The 17,429-nt window shown below is 38.2% G+C and overlaps 1 protein-coding gene across 1 annotated transcript in view; it reads left to right on the plus strand.

Annotated features, from left to right (window-relative positions):
• The first annotated feature begins 242 nt into the window (after positions 1–242).
• LOC123246361 (butyrophilin subfamily 1 member A1-like) overlaps positions 243–17,429 on the plus strand; it is a 79,450-nt gene continuing 62,263 nt past the window's right edge. Inside the window, exon 1 of the mRNA XM_044675268.1 lies at positions 243–360. Coding sequence (XP_044531203.1) covers positions 243–360 — 118 coding nt within the window. The remainder of the gene's footprint in view (positions 361–17,429) is intronic.

The following is a 17,429-nucleotide window of genomic DNA, read 5'->3' on the forward strand; positions in this document are numbered from 1 at the left end:
AGGAAAACACAAATTGTTCTGGGTTTTTCTTTCAAAGAGAGTGAAGTTGGGGGGCTGGTAAGGGCCCAGTATTCATCATTATATAGCCTAATTCCCCAGAAACTATTCTCAGGAGACACTGACACATGTCCCTTCCTCTTCACATTATCTCCACAAACCCCCAGGTCCCAGTCAGGCTTGTTCCCAACTTCTACCTCCCAATAGTATCTATGTGAAGTAATGTTCTGCAGGCCCAGCACACAATGTATGGAGTCAAATCTCTTGTCAGTGTTGGCGAGATCCTGGGGTCCCTTTCCACGGACAACACATCTTCTGTCCTCAGATACAATGAGCTCAGGATGGGCTGTGTCTGGATCCAAAGTTACCTCCACTATAAAGAGAGTCATGGAGTCAATGTTGAGATGGAATTAGGGAAACCTTAGAGGAAGAGAGGTTCTGGGAGGGATCACTGATATGTGCTGACATTAAGGGGATTGGAATAACAAATTAATTAAATGGTCTTCCTACATTTTTCCTAACTGAACTTCTGGAAATGCTCAGGATTAATTGCCTAAAGTTATCCAGCCCTTACTTTCTAAGTTTTGCCTGAGGCACAAAAAGTTTATGATTATCAGGAAGGGGGAGATGTTTTAGGTAGTTCTCATGGAGAACACCAGGTTATTCTCCTTTCCGTGGCTGTTGGTTAGGAAAACTGCTTCATTTCCTTTCTTTCTGCCTAAATACTTGCTCACATGCTACTCTGATGCAAAACAAAAGATTTCTGGAAACTTCCATAAGGCAATGCCTTCCTCCCTTCCTTCTCTCTTCTCTTACAGAGCAAAGGCCTCCTCTTGGCTCAAAATGAACACAAGTCCCTCTATCAACACCCTCTCCTGCCATAATTCTTCACATTTACATGAAAAAAAGTGTAAGAAATAAGACATTAAGTTGAGAAATTCCCAGAAAAATAATATTCTTTTTTTTTTTATCAGGATAGGGTAAAATCCCTGTATAGGTAAGATTCATTAACTTAACTACTGAGGTTGGAGTTAAGAAAACTAGAGACATAGCATGGAAAGACCAGAAGGTTATGTTCGTTCTGTGGATACTTCTGGAATACACAATTAGGATGATATGTTCAGTAACAGATTCCTAGGGAGACTTTGGTTGGTCATTAATCCAACTTCTAACCCTCAGAGAAAAATGTGTTTGGACTATACAGCAAGAACACTCATCTATTCTTTTGAATCTCTAGCAAAAGAAACTCCAGAGATAGAGTCACCATAAGACTTTCTCATTCATTTTAGTGTTTTCTTCCTTCTCAGTCAAGAAGTCCTTCCTGCTTTCCAATAACAGCTTCTCTTAATTAACATAAGACTATATACTTAAATCCTTTTCTTTGTGAATATATCTACTAATCCTCCACATGCTACTTCTTTACTCTTTTTTTATGTAGATTAAATAATCTCATTTCCATAGTCACATTCTCTAAGGAAACTGGTAATAGAAGGGAAGGTGGAAGCTAGAGACTTTAGTCCATTTTCAGGAGGAGCAGATTATTTGTGGAAAGGAAAGAAACAAGATTTGACCTGATGAAGAAGAGAAATGCCATAAAATGTAATTAGTAGGCAGTAAGAACTTTGAAGAAAAGTTTAAAGAAATGAGATTATGTAGGCCAAAGAAGACTGGGGAAGCTCTTCACAGTGTTAATATTTAGAGGCCTCATACACAGAAGGAGCCTTAAGTGGTACAGTGGATCAAATATTGGGCTTGAAGTTAATAGGACCTGAGTTAAAATCCATTCTCAAACTAGCTATGTGACCCTGGGAAAGTCACTTAATTCTTTTTTTGGCCTCAGTTTCTTCAGTTGTAAAATGAGGACCTTGGAGGAAAAAATGACAATGAATTTCATTATCTTTGTCATGAAAATTACATAAAAAAACAGGTTTGCAAGAGCCAGACATGACTAAGTAACTTATCATCAGTAACAAAACAAAAGGAAATAGAAGCCTGGGTTTACACATCCAAACTGAGTATTGAAACTGAGGAAACTGACCTAATTTTACAACAAGAAAGATCAAGCTATATTTCAGTAAAAATTCTTGGTAATGAAGGTGACGGCTTTGAAATACATAAACAGCAGAACATTCACTGTTCCCTAGAAAGATCATATTTCTAAAGATCAGATGGAATCTTTTCTATCTGGAACGGCTTTATTGACACAGATAGAGTACAAGTCCTAGAGACAAAATCAGTGTTACTTACATGGTTGAAAAAGCTCCTTCCTCCAGTCTGAATGGGAGAACATAAAGATACACATGTGAGACAGGGTATAGAATATTCTGTTAAAGGGGGGGAAAGTCTCACACCTTTCCTGGGAAGGGGGGAAAGCACTAGAATGAATGAGGAAAGATGGATAAGGACATGAGACCCTCTTCATTTCATCCTTTACTTCCCCAAGGTTGTCTGTGGGATAAGGGTCTGTGTGCCATATGTGGATCCTCTTGGGGGAAAAAGTCTGAAATCTCTCTTCATAGGCAGTCTAGGAGCCCCAGGAAATAAGAGAGTTACTTACCAGGATATATATTGACCATCCTCCAGTCTGAAAGAGAACAGAGCTATGAAGACAGTATCTATAAACCTTCCCTCCCTTCATCAGTCTTATATTTCATACTACAGAAGTTTAGTATTAGAGGATAAGGTTAAATTATAGGTAGAGGGGTCCATTGAAGAGTGTCACATGACTTTTTCTTTTTCAGAAGAGACTTGGTGCCAAGACAACTAGGAGGGTTGAGGAGAGAGTTTATTAAGTGCTTATGATATGCCAGGCACTGTGCTAAGTGCTGAGAATATAAAAACAAGAGGAAAAAATTACAGTCATGTAAAAAATAGAGTCTCTCAAGGACCTTACATTTTAACTGAGGAAAGGATCTGAGTATTACTCACTTTCTTTGAAGAGATCCTTCCTTCTCTCTGAAAGGCAAGAGCAGGAGGTGAAACTAAAGGTGATTACAGAAGGATCCAACCTTTGGCTAGAGTGAGGAAAACTTACCCAGCTCTTCTTTGTGTCTGATATCTGAAAGAGAAAGAAATCATCTAAATCCTTGGCATAGAGATCCTGGATTATCCAAATGAAGATGTGCCCTCAACACAGTGATTTCTAGGAAATTTTCCTTAATTTAGAATCATTGAGACTATGTTCTGGGGCTTGCAAATCTATCATCCTGGGGGACAGGGAGCTCTGATTCCATCTTGGGTCCCCTTCCCTCAAGTCCAGTCCTTAATTTAATAGAAGAAGTGAATGCAAATCTCACAGTTTTGCTCTCTTTTCTACTTTACCTGGATCTTCATTTTCTGTTTCATTTAAAGGTTCTACTTCTTCATCTTGAGACTGTTCCTCTTTGCCATCTTGCTTTTTTATACAGCTTTTCTGAATATGACATATTATGTAGATTAAGCAAATGCTTTGAATGATGGAGATGATAAGAGTGAGTATACTCAGTCCAAGGAAGAAGGGATCAGGTCTCTGAGACACACCTGGGTAGAAAAATGATCAAAATTAATCTGTTCTACTTTAATTTAAGTCTTCATTTGGGTTAAAAATTTCAGAGAGCTTTCAACTTGAACCATGAATCAAAGGAGAAAATGGACAAATAAGAACATTTACTCACAATACTATCTCATTTAAAAAGATATATTTTTCTTTTCAGTTCCAAATTCTCAAGTTTTAGGAATTGCAAAACTCATTAATCCCATGATGTCATATAAAACATATTTCCACATTAGCCAAGCTCTCCCTTTTCTCCTCCCCTTACTTCCCACCTCTTCCCCCCAAAGTAAAAAAGAAATAGGACGGAAATAAAGATAGGAAAAGGTTATATTATGATCTAGATTCTCTTTCTGGATGTGGATATTATTTTTTATCATGCGTTCTATGAAGTCATGGTGGATCACTATTGATTAGACATTAAGTTTCCCACCATCGATTATAGTTACTACATATACAAAATTTATATGTAATATATAATTTACAGTGTAAATTGTTCTCCTGATTCTGCTCACTTTGTATCAGGTCATGCAAGGGTTCCCTAGTATTTCTCCTTCATATTTTCATATAGTAGAATAGCATTTGATCACATTCATATATCATAACTTGTTCATTCATTTCCCAATCAATGGCATCTCCTCAGCCTCCAATTCCTTGTAACCACAAAAAGAGTTGCTTTAAATATTTTTGTATGGATGTGTCCTTTTTCTTTTTTCTTTGATCTCTCTGGGGTACAGATCTACTACTGGTCTTGTTGGCACAGAGGTTATTTACAGGGTCATCATCTTTTGGGCATAATTCTAAATTGCTCTGCAGAATTATTTGTCTAGTCCATAGTTTTACCGGCAGGACATAAATGTATTTATTTGTCAACATCCCCTCTAGGATTTGTCATTTTCTTTTTCATCATCTTAGCCTTATGGATGTACGATAGTTTCTCAGATTTATTTTAATTTGTATTTCTCTAATTATTAATGTGAGTTAATGCATTTTTCATTCGACTCTTGATTGCTTTGAATTTTTCCACTGAAAACTGCCTGTTCATATTCTTTGACTACTTTTCAATTGGAAAATGACTCTGATTCTCATTAATTGGGTTCAGTTCTCTCTCTTTTTGAGATTTGGGCCCCTTTTCAGAGAAATTTGCTTCAAAATTCTCCCCCTCCTACTCCATGTCCCATATTTGTGCCTTTCTTTTAATTTTGGCAGCACTGGCTTTAGTTGTGTAAAATTTTCTTAATTTTATGAAATCATGCCTCCCATGAGCCTTTCTATCTCTTATTTGGCTATGGAATCTTTCCTTATGTCCATTGAACTGATGGGCAATTTCTTCCAAGTACCACTAATTAGCTTTACAAATTCCTCTTTTTATCTAAATCATTTACATTTTTGAGCCTGTCTTCTGCAAGATGCTGATCAGTACTTGTTTCTACCAGACCACTTTTCATTTTTCCCAACAGTTTTTGTTAAATAGTAAATTCTTATCCTAAAACCTGGGATCTCTGGGTTCATTAGTTTCCTGTCCTTATTTGCTTTTATATTTTGTGTACCCAATCTGTGCCATTGATTAACCACTCTATTTCTTGTAAAATACCAAATTATTTTGCTGATTATAGTTTTGTAGTAAAGTTTGATATCTGTTTCTCGTAGACTCACCATCTCCCCTTTTTTGTCTCTCTCCTTCCCCCAACCCCTGTAATGCAAGGTGGCTAACAAACTTTTTGCTTCTGTAATTTCTAACGGTCACAAAAAAGTCAGTTAAACATCTTAGAATCTTGAGAAAGTCAGTTAGGACTTAAAGCTATAAATAGAGGTGAAATTCCAACTGACGGGGCTTTTGCCTTCTGGCTTTCGCTGTGGCTGGAGGCTTTAGCTTTGGCCTTTCGGCTTTGGCCTAATTGCTTCGGCCTTGGCCTGTGCTTATTTTGTTTTGGGGAAATTTGGACCTATCTCATTTCTTTGGACCTCTCCCTGATCTCCCATCTCTGTCCCTCCCCTTCCCTGATTTTCCTTTGGGTTCTGGTTGGAAGGGAGGGCTTTGTGTTTAGACATTGTGGGTTTAGTTTCTATAGGCCTGTAGAGTATCCTCAAATAAGTTACCCCTAGATTTGATAAAGACTTTACTTAAAAGGCAGTCAAATCTTCCTGATTGGGAGAGCCCGGCTCTCTCAGTCTAAACCTCTCGCGACCCATCCCCCACCATCATCCTCTCCCTAGCAGCAGTTAGAAAACCCTGAACCCCCTCCCTTTCTGACTGACCCTGGTATTAATAAATCCTCTTGTTACCTATTCAAACCCTCTGGTGAATCATTGTGTCGAAAATTAAGACAAGGGCTCAAGGGGAAAGAATCATTTTTTCTTTTATTTATTGAAAGAATTGGGGGCATCCATCTTGGCAGGAAGTACCTCCCGGAGACTTCCTCCAGCTATCAGTTTGACTGCCAGGGAGGGGCCCTCTCGATTCCTCCCTCAAGAGACTGGAGAAACTTACAAGAAGACCTCTCCAGCCAAACCTAAACGTTTCTTACTGGCCCTAATTTCCTCCCTGTATCCTCTGTCTCAAGCCTCGGGGAATAAACCTGTTTGAACTGCCCTCTCCTACACACCCCATTTCCTTTATCTCCTAAATACCTTCCCATACCTTCATTCCTCCTCCAATCACCTTATAATCTTCCAAATCCCTTTACCCTTCCTCATACCCAAATTGCATTCTTTTGACCCACACAGATGACCTTATTTTTACTTCTTGATAACACCCCCAATCTACTTGTTGTAATTGTTTCTTTATTTTAGAATTATATTTCACATACCACTGGGGTGATGACTGGTTTGAGATTTTGTGTTTTATGTCCTTCTGTTGTTTTTACACCTCTGCCTGGGGATCTGTAAGTCTGGGTACTTCTGATGAGGTGTGATTTGGGAAGAGAACTTTTTCCTGCTATCCTGGTCTACACTTTGCTTCCGCTTCTTATGTAGGTAGTGCTCCTGCTCCCTCATGACCATGGCCATTCTTCTCTACCCTGGAACTGTGATCCAGGACTAGATAATGGGTGACAGAGCAATCATATAGCAACCTTTGAGCTCCCAGTACTAATACAAGGGTGTCCTGGGATGTTTTTCTTTCCATTTGTTGTCACCTTACTTTTTTCAGGCACTGGCTTGCTCATTGCTTTTGCTGCTGTTGCTATGGTTCAGTGCCTCCTCTTCTGCTACACTGAGCTCCTTACTAGTACCCATGGCAATGTCTGTAAATGTCTGTCTTCCTAATCTCCACAGGGTTGGGAAAATATAGCTCACTGTGATTTTTCTCTTGGCTTTCCCACTCATAATTTGGGTCTTTGGACTTACTTGGTCATTTGGGAAGAGGTTCTGGGGGAGTTGAAGGAAAGTTTCTACCTCTGACTGTTCCATTTTGACCTTGCCTCCTATACTTTATAGATTTTTAAAAGGGATTGTGGAAGGAGGGTGGAAGAAGAGAGCTAAGAGAGAGAGAAAGAGTCAGAGGTAGGCAGTCAAATAGAAAAAAAGTGCTGGACAAGGTATAAAGGAAGATATATGTGCAAGAAACTCATGAAAGGTCATAGCTCTTCTCCCTCCCTCAGGGTACCCCTGGTTACTCATGATTGGGAAAAGACAACTATCATTTGAAGTGGTCTTCTCTATGAGAAAAGTTATAGGTTACAAAAGGAATTTAGTTTCAACAACTTGCCCAGTAAGCCAAGATTATTTGTCTTTCATAGTAGATGGTTATGTTTGTAATATCTTTTGCACTCTAGAGAGACTGAGAATAGTGGTGTAGATCAATTTGTGTGAATAATCTTGCACGTTAGGGCTTGTTGAAAGGCAGAAAGCTGTCATCTCTCTCTTCCCTTCCTTTTCATCATCCTACCTCCTCCAACCCTATGAAGATCTGTTGTCCAGTTTTGTTGATCTTTGCACCGAAAGGGACTAAACTAAAAAACTTCACCCCTAAGAAGAAGGAAGAAAAGAAAAATAGAGAAAACATTCCTACCTGAGTCCTCCATAGCCAGCTGCAGGAAGAAGAGAATGTTGATGCATTAGAGTGAAGCAGAACTTAGGAAACTCACTATCTGCCTCTGAGCTTCAGACATAAAACCTAGAAAAGATGGCCAAACATTTGAGAAATTATGATGGAGTATCTACTTTCTGCAGTGGGCTAGGATATAAAAGTGACAAAAAAAGAAATTTCTAAATCAGGACTGCTCATGACTCTCCTGTGCTGAACTTGAGATGAATTCCTTAATTCTCAATCACAAAGTCAGCTCACAGAGACATAGAAGAGAAGCTGATGGTTGCCATGACATATGACCTGTATTGACTCTTCTCTCTTTCCACTGAAATCTAGGCACTTCCTCAAAGCCATTTTCTTCAAAAGAAAATTTCCAGACTCCCACTTTCTTACCTATGAAAAGTGTCTTTTGATTAAGAAAATGGACAAGGGATTGGAAGGGCATCAACACCTCCACTCTACCAATATCTTATTTGATTTTCTTCAAAACCCCATGAATTGAGGGGTTGAGGGGAACCAGGCCACATCAGACTTGCTCTGCATTCTTTGCAGCCCTGCTTTATCTCCACAATTAACTTCTGCTCCCTCTCTCTTTGCTTTCCCTCCACTAGACTTCAATAGCACTCCATACTTACCTTTTCTTTGTCACTGTGGTGAAGGTCAATGAAATCCTGGATCTCCTCACATGGATTTTTGTTGTGGGTAGGGAAGTAATGGTGACTCCACTATGTAGTTCCTCCACTCTAAGCGAATTGTGGTGATTTGATACGTTTTTTTCCTGCAAAAGTAGATATTATACCATCAGGTGCTTCAGTGAATTTCCTGCTTAGACCTGAATGATTGAGGATCCCAGGAAACCAGGCTGGCAGAAGCTCAGCAAGGTGAGGTTCTCCACAGGGCAGATGAATATCTCTCTGAGTGCTGAAGGCATTCAGAATATCAAAAGAGGACAAAATCTGGAATTGGAACTTTGGACAGGACTGTGAGTGTTGTAAAAATCACATGTGTGCCATATTTTGAAGTAACCGAGAAATCAGCTTGGCTAACTATCATGGTGTCAAGGAGCTACACTTTGACTGTCTATGAATGCAGATTTTTCTCTTTAAGTTCTATAGGTCTCAGATTAAACCTCACTGAGGTTTAATCATGAGAGTAACATCCAAACTCACATGATATTAGAATAGGTATCACAATAGATAAGAGGGAGTATTCAGTACTCCACCTCCCAAAAGGTTCATGGTCACAGAAAGCAAAGATAAGATGACAGAAGTAGGAGTTTTAAGTTAACACAGTATGATTTCTTTACAAAGTCTCTGCACTGCTCTGATTGAATCAGAAGGGGTCAGTATCAATGAACAGGGAAAAAGCAAAACAAAAACCAGACCATTTCCCTAAAAAGTTTTAAGTAGTTAGGCCCTGGAGCTATTCAAGGAATCTGAGGGGATGCTGCCCAACTGTAGTCTATGGAGGAGATTCATGGGGATGGAGGAGTGAGGGAAACTTCTGTCCCTTTTTGTATCCAGCAGCTATCATTTCTTGCAGCAGAGCTGTTCCCCTAGATGGACATATTCTATTTACCAGTGGAGAGTTAATTTGAGGGAGATGGAGGGAATTCAGGGAGTAGAGATATAAATTCCTTTTTTTTTTTTCAGTTCTTTCAGTTGTGTCTGACTCTGTCACCCCATTTGGGATTTTCTTGACAAAGACACTGTATAGCTTGCCATTTCCTCTTACAGCTCATTTTACAGATGAGGAAATGGAGGCTCTGGGATTTTGCCTTCGATAAATGACTTTATAGCTAGTAATTGTCTGAGGCTAGGTTTAAACTTAGGAATATGAGTCTTCTTGACTCCAGGTCTGACAGTCTATCCACTATGCCACCTAGTTGTCTGCAGGAGTAAAAACTCCCACAGGTCCAGGAAATCTCGAAGGTGGGAAAGCATCGATGTGAATGAGAGGCAGTCTGAATTTCAGTCAGGCCGCCATGATGAATACTGCTCTATTCTGCCTTGAGTAAGGTTTATTTTTACATACTTTGAGATCACACATAATGTTGGGATGGAAATACATTCTCATCCATTCTCATCATACATCTTTTCTTAGAGACAATGTATTAAGTAATACATTAACTTTGTTACTAACAGCTTTTTATTCTCCAATAACTTTTGATATTTTTCAAGGTGTGTTTGATGTATCTCTTGGGCTACAGTGGTGGGAATATACAGGCCTTTTTATGGGAGACAATTTCTCCATTTATCATTCATTGTTCTTTTATGTTAACATACTATACCAAATCAGGGATCAGGGAGGGGGGAAACTTGAAGACTCTTCTGGCCTGTTTTTACAGGCACCTATGTATGGGAACCTAAGTTAGGGTTTTTAAATCTTTAACATTAACTCACTATTTGCTGGTTTGTTGTGAAGTGACTTCTGGGGGGAATTTCCGTATTACTACATGTAAAGGTGGGCATTTCCTTAGACTCTATAGGGGGCCTATGAGGGTTCTAGTAACAGCCTTTACTGTTCTTCTGATTTTTCCTGGGACTAAGTAGATATTGATCACAATAATTTCAATATTAAAGAGTGTTAGTAAGAGAAGAGTCACACAGGGGAATCTGAGTGGGAGGTTACCATCCTCCCTGGAATCTGCTGTGCAGTTCCAGGATCCCCCCTGCAACTTCATCATTCAGGAACAGTTTGACGGCCCCAGGCAGTTGTCTATATACTTCTTACAGACATAAAGTCAGTCAAAGCAAGACTACATAGAGAACAACTGTGAATAACTTTACTATTCTCAGCAGTACAATCTCAAAGCACCCAATGTAAAAAGTGACATCTGCTTTCAGAGAAAGAACTGATGGAGTCTGGATCTAGGCCAAAGCAAACTTTTTTACTTTCTTAATTTAAATAATAAATGCCTTCATTCCTAGGATCCTTTATTGTGCTTATTTTAAATATTATTTTAAATCATATCCTCCTGGTACACATGGCAACCTGACTATGCACAGTTTCAGGATAGGCACCATTTGAGGGGTACCACTGCTTATTTAGCTTTTTTATTCTGAGCTAAATCATCAAAAAGAACATTTCTATATATAGAATAGTATGACAAATATTTTTTCAAAAAAGAAAACAAAAGAAAAACTGCAACAAATCAGTCAATAGATTGAAAAAGTTTGAAAAAATATGCAGTTTCCAACATCTGTTCATCCTCCCTCCCCCATCTCTATGAAGAGGTGGATTGGTAGCATTTTCCTAGATATCTTTATTTGAGCCATACTTTATCTTCATAATTTTGCTACCAAATAAACTTTTGTATTTTGTTTGTGTGGCTGTTTTTTCCATAATGTTGAGTACTCATTATTTATATTTTTTCCTTGGGTCTGACTTTTTCACTCTGCCCAAGGCCATGTAGATTTTTTTCTGTATTCAAGATATAGAAATTTCTTAAAGGACAGCAATATTCCATTATTTTCCAGTACTACCATCTGTTTCAGCCATACTCAATCAATGGGCATCTGCTTAGTTTCCATATTTTTGGTAAGCTTAAAAGTATGGATAGAAATATTTTTGCATATATGGGGCCTCTTCTTATCAATGATCTCCTTAAGGCTTAACTCTAGTACTGTAATCTCTTGGTCAAAATGTATAGACATTTTGGTACTTCATTTGCATATTTCCAAATTGCTTCCAAAAATTGTTCAGAACTTTACCAACAATTTTGATGATAGGTTTGACTGAAAAAAGTTCACAAGCTCATGCTTTCAAAAGGTTTCTCCTTCCCTTTCACTGTTTCCCCAAATGTGTGATTTTGTCTCTCACTGAAGCTGTTTCTCACTTCTAACTCTTACCTATAGTGCACAGTATAAGGTCATTGAGGACAAGAATGGTTTCAGTTTCTTTCTTGTAATCCCAGCACTTAGCTCAGGACTAGCATATGCAGCAGGGACATTCATGTATAATGAATTTAATCATGCAGAATTTTCCCCATCTTTTTCTCTGCTAAACCAAATCAGTAGAAAAAGAGACAAGAAGAGTGAGAATGTTTCTGCAATTGACTGGAGAGAAGACTCTGACCAGTGGTGGTTTCTAGAGTTATACTGTATTTAACAGGCATGTCCCAGTAGGGAATTTCCTCCCAGTCTGATACTTTCAAAGACAATTTCTCTTTCCTTTTGCCCATTTCTCTCTAAATAAATAGCATTCTACTGAGAGAGATTCTGGAACTCTATGATATTCCAAGTGCAGAAGGGGAGACTGATGAGCAGATGTGCATTTATATTTTTATGGCAATTATATCTGATACAGAAATTAATAAATAGGTGAAAGGTTTATAATTCAGACTTGCAAGACAACTAGGTAGCACAGCAGATAGAGTGTTAGGCCTGAAGTTGGGAGGACCTGGGTTCAATTTGGGCCTCAGACACTTCCTAGCTGTGTGCCTGGACAAATCACTTTACCCAATTGCCTAGCCCATCCTACTCTTCTGTCTTAGAAGTGATACAAAGACAGAAGGTAAGGATTAAAAAAAATTCAGACTCGAATGAATTTGGTTACTCTGAGAATGTTGTATTGGCTTTTATTGCTTCTAAACAAAAGTCCAGATATTCTGAGACGCCACACACCCTGGATCCTTGAAAATACTAGCATATCACAACTTTGAGAAAGGCTCAGTAAGAAATGGGCTGCTGATCTCAGCAGATGGTTATTTCAAAGGTCTTTGTCATTAATTTAAAGATAATTATACATGACTATCATAAATGAATGAATGATTTAGTCCAAAGGTTCTGTTGTTGCTTTGTTTTATCATTTTCTGAGGGAACCCCATAGTAGATATAAAGCTAACCTCAGAGCCAGAAGGTCTTGAGTTCAAATTCTGCTTCTGACACATGCTGTTAACCTAGGCAAATTATTTAATTTTTCAGGGTTGTAGGCAACTCTCTAAGACTGTAACTTGCAGAGTAGAGGTAAACTTACATTAAAAGAGGAGGCTCCTCATCTAATTGTTCACATTAATGAAGTCACAGGTCCTGTTCCTCTCCACTATACATACACATATAATAATGCTTGTTTAGCTTAGTGAAAGTAATCTCTCTGTTCTGGGAAATTATTAAAATCAATTAATAAATGCACTCTCTTCTTTGAATACAAATCCCTAGCTAGGAAAGAAGGTAGTGACATTCCAATGATTAAATTTAATTTGCATCAATGTGTCTTTTTGCATATGCTAGCCCTGAAGTAGGTATTGGTGACAGAAATAAAAAATAGAAACCAGAAATAAACCCCTGTCCTCATTGAACTTATACTTGGATAATGTGTCATTTGAAATTATTGTAAGCCCTGGAAGACTACATCTCCCAGGACTGACTCTCTCTCTCTCTCTCTCTCTCTCTCTCTCTCTCTCTCTCCTTCAACTTCCCCTGACACCTCCCACTTCCTTTGGGGGAGGTGTCAGGGAAAGTATAAAAGGTAAAGTTTGGCGCCCTCTCTCTCTCTCTCCCTCCCCTCCCCTTCTCCCCCCTCCTCGAGGGTCTGCTCTCTACCTTTGAGGCTGGCTGGGCTCTCGACCCTGGAAGTAGCGCTCTCTACTCTGAGACCCTGATCTCTCCCTTGGCGCCTTTTCCCCTTTCCTCCTACCTCCTAGTTTTCCCTAGACCTTTCCCTTTCTAATCTAAATAAAGCCTAGTTATTCAAACCCTAAACCCTCTCTGATCATTCTTTTGAGGGCTCTGGTCAATTTCCCCCTGCTGGGGCTGGGACCACTACCTTCCTTTCCCTTCCTCTACCTTCCTCTCTCCTTTCTCCCATCCATCCTACTATCCTACCTTCATTCCTTCAATTTCACCACACAATAGGTAAGAGACAAAAGAAATGAAAGACTGAATCAGTGAAGTCATCCAGCTAGAGACAGGCTCAGCTTCTGGAAAGAAGGTAAGGGGTAGGAGGAGGCCCTTCTGAATGAATAAGTTTTTCCTGATCAAAACTATCACCACCCCTAAAGAATCAGCAAAGATGAGGGTGATTCCTTTCATTTCTCTTTAGAGTATGACCATTTAAGCTCTTGATTCCCAGGTGATGAGCTGGAGGTACCCTGGAAGAGGGCTAATCCACAGTGACCCATTTGTTTACAGGAAAGATGTATGTGGGAAGCCATTGGTATCCTTGTTGCTGCTGTTGTTGTCTTCCTCCTCCTCCTTCTCCTCTTTTGATAGACTGATTTTTTGGTTTGTTTACCACAAACCTGTCCCCACACAAGTCCAATCTTTACTTGTCACAGTGAGTTTCCTAAATTATGTCTGACTGTATTACTTCACTGGTCCTCTCCCTTCTCTCCTGCTCAAGTTCTGCCTATTGCCAATTAATTCCAATGGCTTCCTATTCTAGGACAAAATAAAAAAAAAAACAAACAAAATGTTACCCAAACCCATCAAGACTAGGGTTGGCATTGTTTTCCTGGTTCTATTCACTTCATTCTGAAGCAATTCATAAAATTCTTTGCAGGGTTTTCTGAATATTGCTCTGTAGTATTTTATTACATTCCTATACCATTTCTGGTTAAAGGGCAGAGTTTCAAATTACTTTTCAGAATGGCCATCCCAATTCAAGACTCTATCAACACTCTATTGACATAGCAATTTTCCTGCAGTCCCTCCATCATTTGTCATTTTCCTTGACTGATAACTTTGCCAATCTGATGAGGGTTACATAGAAACTCAGTTATTTAATTTGCATTCCTCTAATTATTAGCTTTGACAATCTGGATTTCTTTCTTTGAAAACTACCTTTTTATATCCTTTGACATATCAATTTGTGGATTTTAAAATTAATAATCAATAACTACATATTATATTTTTGTAATGTTTTATCAATAATAAACTAACAAAAGAGACTCACTAAAAAGGTTACTAACCAGTCTGCTCCCAAGAACAAAAGAGAAAGAGGGAGGAGTTACAGCCAACTATAAAACAATAACATGACCATGCAAATGTGGAGGCACAGGAAAGATTAAAGGGAATTCTGGGAAATACTAAGGATTATGGGGGATGCAGTCCAAGGTTCAAAAATCTCCATTTATACATACCCCACTGCGATCCTTTGGGAGACCATTCTCCCCAATAGATCATAAAAATATATAATCAACTTTTAAATTGCAATAACTTGTGAATAAAAGGAAAAAAGAACAAAATCAATTATTACTACATTGACAAAAAACCAATTTTTGGGGCAGTCCCCTTTGGTATAAAAGTATACATTCTAAACAAATGTTTTCAACCCTCCATAGTTCAAATTCACATCCCAAAGTTCAATTCTGGATTTTCTTGATGCAGTGTGTGGTCTCTGCAGGCATCTTCATGGCACCTTCTCCAAACAGGTAGCAAGTTTCTTATTCTAAAATTGCCTAAATTCAAATCAAAGTTCACAACAATAAAAGAAAGACCCCCCTGAGGAAAATAATAACAAACTCAGATCACTCAGGGATACATGACTGAGTTATAATGTATATGAATTAATTGTAGAAGAAATAAAAAACATAAAAAAATCCAAATAAAAGAGAAAAAATAACTTGTGGATGAAATATAAAATATTAAAGTGTTATGTCTAAAAAATCTAAGTAAAGGAAAAATAAAATCATAACATGTCCTTGAATCAGGACCCAATTATAGTGATTTAAGTAATTATGCAGTTACCCACTCAGTAGCCAGGACTACAGAAAATTTGCCACACTAGGAAAGATAGAAAAGGGACTAGATTATAGAAGCTAGGATGGCAGCTAAAGAGGTGCTTGTTAGAATGTGGTTCAGAGGAAGTCCTGGGTCTTAACATATGTTAAGCACTGCAACCTCAAACCCCAAACAAGTTCACGTCCTCTTGTCTTGGATCAAAATTACATCAATCCCACTGGATTGGTTGGTCTTTTTGACCTTGTGCTTGATAGGCACTAAGCAGGTAGCTTAGTGCTTCTTTGGTACTGTGCAATGGCTCTTTTTTGTTCCTTCTTCTGGAATAAGACAGAACAATTAAACAAAGTCCCATAATATTTAAACAATCAATGGCATTATTCTATAGTTTGAAGCTTTTGGGGTATGCATTAATATTAGAACAAATAGATTTTAAACTTATATTACTGCAAAAAAAGATTAATATTGTTTATATGTACTTCAAAGTACTCAAATACTATATTGAAAATACAAGAAAAACAATAATAAAAATGTTTTAAAATAAAAAATATATAGCTTAGAATCAGTGATACACTGTGTCAATCAAGGAGAGGTAGAATACAAAGGTTACTCACCAAAAATTAGATCCATTTCCATTTTAAACTTGGCCATGATCCACTGTGTGAATACAAACGATTTTTACAAAATAGCAGATTTATAAAAACAAACCAGTAGTAGAGTAGATAATGCACATTCAAATAAAGTACCAAATTCATAAAATTCTCAATAGCCCAGTTATTGACAATAGCAAACAAACCCATTTTTATATAGGATTCACATGAGTTTATATATAGCCACTTGCTATGTGATATTTAAAAGAACCTATGAACTGATGCATACTTGTCACAAATTCAACAGATATAGCAAATCTTTCAACCTTGGCAACTGCTGATGAAAATGTATTTGGGTCTAAAACATCACCAAGAAATTTAGATTTTTCTGGTGGAAGAAAGTTAAACTAAAGAGTTAAAATATCATGCATGCAGGAGCTCTTTTTGGCTTCCTGCTTTATATATAAAAAGATTTGATAGGAACTTCTATTTGTTTCTCTCCCTTTTTATACAACATTCTTTATAATACATACATATACATACATATATACATATGAAAACCTATCATCCATTCAGAAGGTACTAAGTATCTAAAGACCCCTTATAAAATTACAATTTAAATTCTTAAGTCATCATATTCTTTAAAGTTTTTTTTTATTTTATTATTTCTTTTTTAATTTTAAACCCTTAATTTCTGTGTATTGATTTATAGGTGGAAGATTGGTAAGGGAAGGCAATGGGGGTCAAGTGACTTGCCCAGGGTCACACAGCTGGGAAGTGTCTGAGGCCAGATTTGAACCTAGGACCTCCTGTCTCTAGGCCTGGCTCTCAATCCACTGAGCTACCCAGCTGCCCCCTCTTTAAAGTTTTATACAGGTTGTAATCAGTTTTTTTTCTTTTTTTTTTCTGTTTTTTTTTTAAGCCCTTAACTTCTGTGTATTGGCTTATAGGAGGAAGAGTGGTAAGGGTGGGCAATGGGGGTCAAGTGACTTGCTCAGGGTCACACAGCTGGGAAGTGTCTAAGGCTGGATTTGAACCTAGGATCTCCCGTCTCTAGGCCTGACTCTCAATCCACTGAGCTACCCAGCTGCCCCCTGGTAGTAATCAGTTTTGATGGAGTCCATCCATCTATCATGTATGTGACAATTAACAAAGACAAAAAGGAAGAAAAGGCTGTGTAAGCAACATGTAACCTTGATATAGGAGTCGGCAACGTATGGCTCTTTCTTTTTTTTTTTTTTTTTAACATTTATTAATATTTATTTTTTGAAAAGTTAACATGGTTACATAATTCATACTCTTACTTTCCCCTTCACACCCCCCCCCCAATTCCCCCCCCTCCATGGCAGATGTGTATTTCCACTGGTTTTAACATGTGTCATTGATCAAGACCTAATTCCAAATTGTTGATAGTTGCATTGGTGTGGTAGTTTTGAGTCTACATCCCCAAGCATGTCCACCCCAACCCATGCGTTCAAGCAGTTGTTTTCCTTTTTTTTTTTTTAAACCCTTGTACTTTGGTGTATTGTCTCATAGGTGGAAGATTGGTAAGGGTGGGCAATGGGGGTCAAGTGACTTGCCCAGGGTCACACAGCTGGGAAGTG

This window comes from Gracilinanus agilis, chromosome 4 (genome assembly GCF_016433145.1).
Source record: "Gracilinanus agilis isolate LMUSP501 chromosome 4, AgileGrace, whole genome shotgun sequence".
Classification (NCBI taxonomy): domain Eukaryota; kingdom Metazoa; phylum Chordata; class Mammalia; order Didelphimorphia; family Didelphidae; genus Gracilinanus; species Gracilinanus agilis.